This window comes from Colias philodice, chromosome 1 (genome assembly GCF_061535455.1).
Source record: "Colias philodice isolate Cphi_HAF_F1 chromosome 1, ilColPhil1 Martin Lab GWU primary, whole genome shotgun sequence".
In the NCBI taxonomy this organism is placed as follows: Eukaryota; Metazoa; Arthropoda; class Insecta; order Lepidoptera; family Pieridae; genus Colias; species Colias philodice.
In genome coordinates this window covers 182,778-190,630 of record NC_143086.1, presented here as the reverse complement: position 1 = coordinate 190,630, position 7,853 = coordinate 182,778, and the positions used below count along the sequence as shown (strand labels likewise).

At 34.8% G+C, this 7,853-nt stretch overlaps 1 protein-coding gene across 1 annotated transcript; it reads left to right on the top strand.

The window, feature by feature from the left end:
- The first annotated feature begins 283 nt into the window (after positions 1-283).
- yps (Y-box binding protein ypsilon schachtel) lies at positions 284-4,234 on the top strand. The gene is made up of 3 exons (XM_089709936.1): positions 284-505; positions 1,596-1,659; positions 3,265-4,234. The coding sequence occupies exons 1-3, from the start codon at positions 394-396 to the stop codon at positions 3,782-3,784; spliced, it is 696 nt and encodes a 231-aa protein (XP_089566062.1). The 5' UTR covers positions 284-393; the 3' UTR covers positions 3,785-4,234.
- Positions 4,235-7,853: the final 3,619 nt, after the last annotated feature.

Sequence of the window (7,853 nt, the reverse complement as noted above, 5' to 3'; positions counted from 1 at the left end):
CGGGTCGCTAGTATAAAATATATGCCATCAGATTCTGGTAGACCTATAATAATTACTTAAAATTGAAGAGTTTTGAACGATAGTTATAACTAGACAGTTATTGTAAAAATTTCTATTTTAGTGTGCATATTATTTTTTATTTATTCAATCAATTATTTTTTAGTCAACGATTTGTAATAAAAATGAATTATTATAATCTATTATAATTTATAAAACTTATTTTGAAATTAAAATATGGCATCATTGGTTATGTATGACAACACAACTATTTTATTTCTGACTTCACTTCTGACGTCAGTCCATTTTGAAACCATCGAGTGAGCAGTGAACATCGAGGAGAGGTCGTGGAGGATTTTTACCATCTAGCCACCATCGCCGTTCGCCAATTACACCATGGCTGATACCGAAAAGGCGCCGCAGCCGCAGCCTCAACCGCAGCAGCAGCAATCGGAACAACAACCCCAACAACAACCTGCCAAAGCGTCTAAACAAAAGCAGGTCATCGGTAAGTGCTACGCCATCTTAGTTTTTCGTGCCCGGCATTATACCCAAAGCACATGGCTAATGTAAATTACAAATATAATATAACATATTAATATAACAATTAAATTGTTTACATTTAGATAATGAATGTTAAATCAGTCGATAGTAATATTATATAGGCGGGTGGCATGGCAGAGGCAAGTAGCGCGGCGTTGCGGTTTGGTATCGATCGCGTCATCTCCGTCTATACACGGCAGTCGGCACGCATGATGCGCGGTACCACGCTCCGCGACCGATCAATATGAATTTCTAATTTCTTCCTCATTTTTGGTTATGTTTCTAAATATATTTCGAAATTGAAACCGAAGTTATTAGATGCTACAATATAAAGTAATAATAAACTATTTGCCTCGTTTCAATAAACGAATTTTGAATAAGTAGTACATATTCATACTGCTTCATAATATTACTATTGCAAGATTTATTATATTTCTAAGCGAATTGAATATTATGTTTCAAAATGTACATACACACGAATTCTCTAAAACATCAGACAAAATTTCTATCACAAATTAGTGTCATAAAAATAGAAATCTATAAATATTTTTTTAATATCTTGTAAGTTTGTGTAGATGCAGCTCATGTGCTATGCAATTTATTTGAATGGTGTGTTTATTTTGTGGATATGATTTGCATATTTACTGGACTAATGCTTATTTGTAAACATTGTGTTGTGTTATTTTAATTGTAAACATTTTTGTAGACATTTTATACATATTATATACTAGCTGCGCTTCGCAGTTTCACCCGCGTGGTACTGCTCCTAGCCTTCCTCGATAAATGGGTTTATCTAACACCTAAATAATTTTTCAAATTGTATGTTCGAACAAACAAACTGCAGCTTTATAATATTAGTATACATAAGGAATTATGAATCATTTGGATTATAATCTGAAATTGTTTATTAAATTCACTTCTTTATTTCCTTTATCTTATAAAGTTTATATATAAATTAATTGAAATGCTTGCGAATGCTTATATCATGTTATACCTAATTATACTTTGTGTTTTCTAGAGCAAACATTTATATGCACTTACTTATTCTGTTTCAGCCGAAAAAGTTTCTGGCACAGTGAAATGGTTCAACGTGAAAAGTGGATATGGATTTATTAACAGGTATGACACTCATTTTTATTGTACATGTTTCATGTTTCATGTTTCATAGAACAATTGTTGCTTCATCCTGGATTGAATGGAATTATCAAATCTAAGTTTACATTTTAAATATTTATCCGACTGCTGTTGTGGATTGTTAAAACTTCATTTATCCAATAATTATTTAAAAATATATAAAGTAATTATTTAATTTTATTGTAATATAAACTAAAAACAATACCAATAGTAAATCAAACTGTTTATGGAAGTCAGTTCAACTACAGTAATATAGTTTTTTAGATTTTGAAGTTTTTCTGTCTATTTACTGTAACATAGTTTTTTATTTACTTCAAGTTTGGATACAGTTGCAAAGACAGCTTTAGTTTTGAGTTTGAAACTCAAACATTTATTTATTCAATTAAGACTTCTAATAAATAAATAAAATTGTTCAAACTTGTTAATGGATGTTTAATTTTTCATTAAAATTATTTGTTTTTGCCTCCAAAATTGGAATCAAGTATATACATAATTTAATTAAGATAGTTTTCGTGAAAACATAACAAAAATATATGTACTGTCTTTTATGTGAGATTGATGTTTACATATTCAGGTTTCATTGTGTCTGATGGACAACCTTATTAATCTGATGGCTATAAACATTTGAATATATCAGTAATTCCTAATAGTACATCATCTAAGATAACCGCCGCCACAAAATGGCGGATTACATATTTTTACACAAACCATTAATGGGATACCATACTTTTTTTGGAATACCACCACCACATACCACCATGTAATCGTACATAATATTTATTATTTACCATTTAATGGTGAAACAGTAGGACTTAGTTGAATACAATTGAATAACATTCATCACAAAAAATTTAATTGTTATATTTTTATGACATATATTCCAGTTTAAGAAAAACTGTATGAAATTAACTACCTATGTTTGAATTTGAAAATGGTAGTATGGATGAATTTTAATATTTGTGTCACTAATTTATTTCGATTTGTCTTGCCACACAATTTACAAGAAATAATATTAACATACATGGGCTATCAGAATATATCCCACTAGCGGTCCGCCCCGGCTTCGCCCGTGGTACATATTTCGCAATAAAAGGTAGCCTATGTTCTTTCTCGGGGTCTAAAGATTATCTGTGCCAAATTTCATCAAAATCGGTCCAGTAGTTTATGCGTGAAAACCATACATACAAACCTTTCCTCTTTATAATATTAGTATAGATGTATGTTATCCTATTAGTCATAGTTTTTGAGCTATGATTTTTTAAAGTATTCTCCACTAAGAAATTCTGAGGTGAAGCAATTTACTTATGAAAGAAACTGTTGATGTGCAAACCAAAATCATATTACTCGAAAATTGGGAAAAATCGGATAACATACATGGTATATTCTAATAGCCCACACTGTGAGGAATCTAAAAATAATGTAGGTTTGGACCACCTGTATAAGTATATAGATTTTGAGAGTTTGTTCTCTCTTCATTATCCATTTCATATATTATTAATTGTAATATGTTTGACACATGTTAAATATCACTAGTTTCTTGGAAACGTTAATTATTGTACATGTCGTTTATCGTTTGTTGGTCGCGTGCAGGAATGACACGAAGGAAGACGTGTTCGTGCACCAGACTGCGATCGTTCGGAACAATCCGCGCAAGGCTGTGCGCTCGGTCGGCGACGGCGAGGCGGTGGAGTTCGCCGTGGTGGCCGGCGAGAAGGGCTACGAGGCGGCCGGCGTGACCGGGCCCGGCGGCGAGCCGGTCAAGGGCTCGCCCTACGCCGCCGACAAGCGGCGCGGCTTCCCGCGGCAGTACTACCCGCGCGGCGGCTGGCGCGACGGCGACGGGCCGCGGCGCGGCGGCGCGCGGCGCCCCCCGCCCGCCGCGCCCGCGCCCGACGCGCCCGACGGCGAGGCGGCGCCGCAGCGCGCCTACTTCCGCCGCAACTTCCGCGGCGGGCGGCGCGGCGGCCGGCCCCCGTTCCGCGGCGGCTACCGCTACGTGCGCCAGCGCGCGCCGCGCGACGCCGAAGCGCCCGCCTCCACGACTGCGCCCAAGCCCAAGGGCAAGGGCGCCACGCTCGACGCGCCGTCGGCCGCCGAGAGCCAGGCCTAGGGCCCGAGTCGAGAGTGTTTGTCATCCGCGGGAGCTGCAGCGTGTCATGGATCGGAATGTGATATCGACGTTTATTATTTATTGTATACCATCCGGCCGGGTCTGCGAGCGGTACTAAATTATATTTTGATATTTTGTAGATATTATGAGTCGCCGCGCGCGCTTCTGTACGATTTCTATATTTATTATTAGATACTACATTTTTTAAAATGTTAAAAAAATTCAAAGTTCTGTGAACGTGTGCAATCAACAGATATTTTATATAAATTTGAGAAATGATATGCAGGTTCCGATGCCCCAAGAGGAATTAATTTTTAACATACAAACTTTGTATGGATTAGTTTCCGACTCTTAAGATTACTTTAGTTTCTAAAACCTCGTGTTTATGTATTTTTTTTTTGTTTTTGTGATAGAACACTCTTACATAATTAAAGGCTCTTTTTACCTGTGTGAATCGAATATTATTTCTTAGTCTGATTCCCAATCCTTTAAATTTAAGAATATATAAATATGAATGATGAGTCTATGTAGGTTTCCACAGGATATAGCTAGCAGAACATTACTTGTGTTTGAGCAATCGAAATATTGTTAAAATAATTATTTATTTTAGTGTTCAAATATCAGTACTGTTCTGTGTGTCAACTTATAAGTATGAAAATATATTAATGTAATTTTATTTATTTATTAATTTGAATAAATTAGATGTTATAGATCTATGAATGTTGACTTATAAATTAATGACATAACATAAACACGGCAATGTTAAAAAAAATCACACACACTTGCTATCGTCGCTGTCTCTTCGATCTGTGCGATTCTTAATTGTTGTTCTTAATGAGTCAGTTGGGTCCCGTAGCACCAGAGATGTGAGAAATAGTTAAGTAAAAGTATTTAAATATAAAATGCAAAATACGTATTTTCAAAATAGGTTTTGAAAGTAAAATACCTTCTTATTGTTAAGCATAAGTTAAGTACATACTTATTTTTGTTTAACTGAAAACTAGTATTTGTTCAAAGAGTTCATCTTTCATGTTCCGCCTATGGGGCCTTCATTAACAAATCACCAAAAAAAAAATAGTCGTTCAACAGGGGCAGAACTCGGTAAGCAGGTATTGTATTTAAGGAAGTTTTTTGTATTTGTATCTAAATGTTAAAAACTGTTCAAGGATTCTAAGGTATTGTCTTCATCTTTTAAATATTGGAGTGTTTCCAGATCTATAGTAGTAGTATTAACATTATCACTGGCTGCTGAAGAATCAGAGTCAACAAACATACCTATAGTAAGATTCTGTCCTTTCCTTCTTTTTGTCAGAGTCAGTATGTTGGACTTGGGAACTCTTTTCATCTTCTTGTTTATCTTCTCACTTCTAAAACAAATACTTCTTTGATGTATTCTCAGTTGGCTTCATTGTGTCTCATTTCATTTTGAAAAAGGGATAAGATACTGATGCTATAATGCCATCTTTTGCTTTTGGCTCTTCTAATTTATAAAATCTGTCAAAACGCCTTTTAAGACTTTCTTTAATAAAATCTATCAATACATCACAATATGTAAGGTTATCCATTTTCAAACTGCATAGAATTGTTTGCATTCTCATCAGTTCTGGTATAAGACATCCATAGAAAGTATTTTTGTCCCCTTGGCCTTCTAAACTTCTGATGCAATAGGCTTTGAACAGCTTACACATTCAAGAAGAAAATGAATTTCAATTTCTTTAAAAATGGCCAATCCTAGTTTCTTTAAAGTTTCATATTTTAAAGAAACTAGGATATGCCTATTAAATGTAATGTGTAATGTATTGAAAAATTAAATAAAAATGTAACATAACTATTTTGTATTTTACAAATACTAAATATTTATATAAAGCATTTCAAATAAAATACAAAATACATTTATAAAAAAGTATTTCAAATAAAAAAAAAATTGGTATTTTGCATTTTGTAAGTAATTGCATTTAAAATATTACATATGTATTTCAAATAATTCACATCTCTGCGTACCACTATGGCTTTTATTCATTTTTGATACTAGATTTCCGCCCACGGCTTCGCTCGCGTTTTCAAAGAAAAACTCGCATAGTTCCCGTTCCCGTGGGATATCCGGGATAAAACCTATCCTATGTGATAATCCAAGTTACCCTCTATATGTGTGCTAAATTTCAATTTGTAATCGGTTCAGTAGGTACTATTTGCGTGAAATAGTAACAAACACACACACACACACACACACATCCTCACAAACTTCCGCATTTATAATAGGTATTAGTAGGATTGTCTTTGATGATACTTCATGCTTCGGCGTCGGCACCATATTGCTAAAACTGCTGATAGTCTATTCTTCACCCTCGCCGCTTACGAGACGTGCATAAAATGTATAAGTAAATAAAAAAGCAATTTCGATTACATTTTATGCACGTCACTTTTCTTGTCTCGGTCGTTTTTGCCACACAATTTTTGTGTTGAATTATTCTACCAACTTTCCGCCCGTGCAGGAAAGAAAAAACATTCATTGAACACAAACACACATACACCACGGTAACAAACATACACTTCTTAATATAGCTATTCGTATTAATTATAATTTTTGACATTGTGTTGATGATGTCACACATGATTCGAAACAATTTACCTAGGGGGAGTCTGGAAGAGTTGAACCAATTTTTTTTTAAAAGTATCGTACTTAATTTTCTTAAGGTTTCATTTAAAATAGCACCATAAATAAATTACAATCTAGTCTAAAAGTGTAATAAGTAAATAACTTATTCTAAGATAGAAAGAAAGATTTTGGTATACTTTGAATATTTACCCTTTTATTTGTCTCAGACTAGTAGGTATACGTCAAATTATAAAAAAATACAAAATAAGAATAAAAATGAATCAACTTTGGTTTAGTTTTCATCAGAATCAGTTTCTTTGTCCATATAACATTGATTGAAAATAAACGTTCTATGACTGCAGATTTTTCATACATTTCACACATTGCGTTTTTGATTGCTTTTTGACTGGACATATTTAACAAGTTTCTCTGCATGTGCCAGAAGTAACTGCTTCTGCATCAGCAGCACCAACCTCCATATTCAAATGCTCTCTTATGTTTCTTTTTAGTTTTCTTGGAAGACCTGCCGTCGTTGATCTTCTTTGGACGTACTCTTTCGTCAATTCAGTGCCTAATGCCCGTAAATACATACGTCTTTTACGTAGAGTCACATTGTTTGCTATCAATATCACCATACTATTTATTCCTGCAATATCCAGAAGACGAAAGAATAGTGTCAATGGCCATCTATTATTCTTCCTTGACACCGAATACATTTTTTATTTTATTGTAAAAGTAACAATGCTGGGTTTGCGTTTCTCATTTGTGCTTTCATCTATTTCTGCAGCACAATGAAGTGATGATACAAGAACTACAGATCTTTTCTTTTTAAGTACGTAAGATACGAGAGTTGCTGTATCTGAAAATCCAAATTGATTTGAATATTCAGGTTTATTTTTATCTATAAAGCAAGGAGGTAGGTAGTTATTTCTTTCTTGTTTTTGCGGATGGTACCCACAACAGAAATCTTATGATCATTGGCCAAATAATTCGTCAGCGGCCCACTGGTATACCAATTGTCGACGGTAAGGTTTCTCCCAGTGCCAGAAATTGGTGTAATTAGCCTCTTCACGACGTCTGATGCAGCATACTCAACTGATATGGGCCTTCAGGCAACTTGCCAGCATAAAGTTCAGCATCTACTAGTGGATAAAGTTAGATGCCGTATTTGGCTGGCTTTGATTTCATTTACTGTCGGAAAGGACATTTTCCTCGAAAGCCAACCATCATCTCATCGATTACAACATTCTCTCCCACTGAATATGGCAAAAGACAGTTTAGTGTAAACATATCTAACACTTCTCTTTGTCTAGAGTACGACGAGCTTGTCTCGTTTTAGCATCATAAAACCGCAATGAATCATCAGAACTGGGTTCATCAGAGTTTTAGGCTAGGGTTATCAAAAAAAAAAACAATGTTCCATATTCAACAAGTCTTTAATCTCTGGAGTTAGGTAGGTAAAGTTTTTTTCAC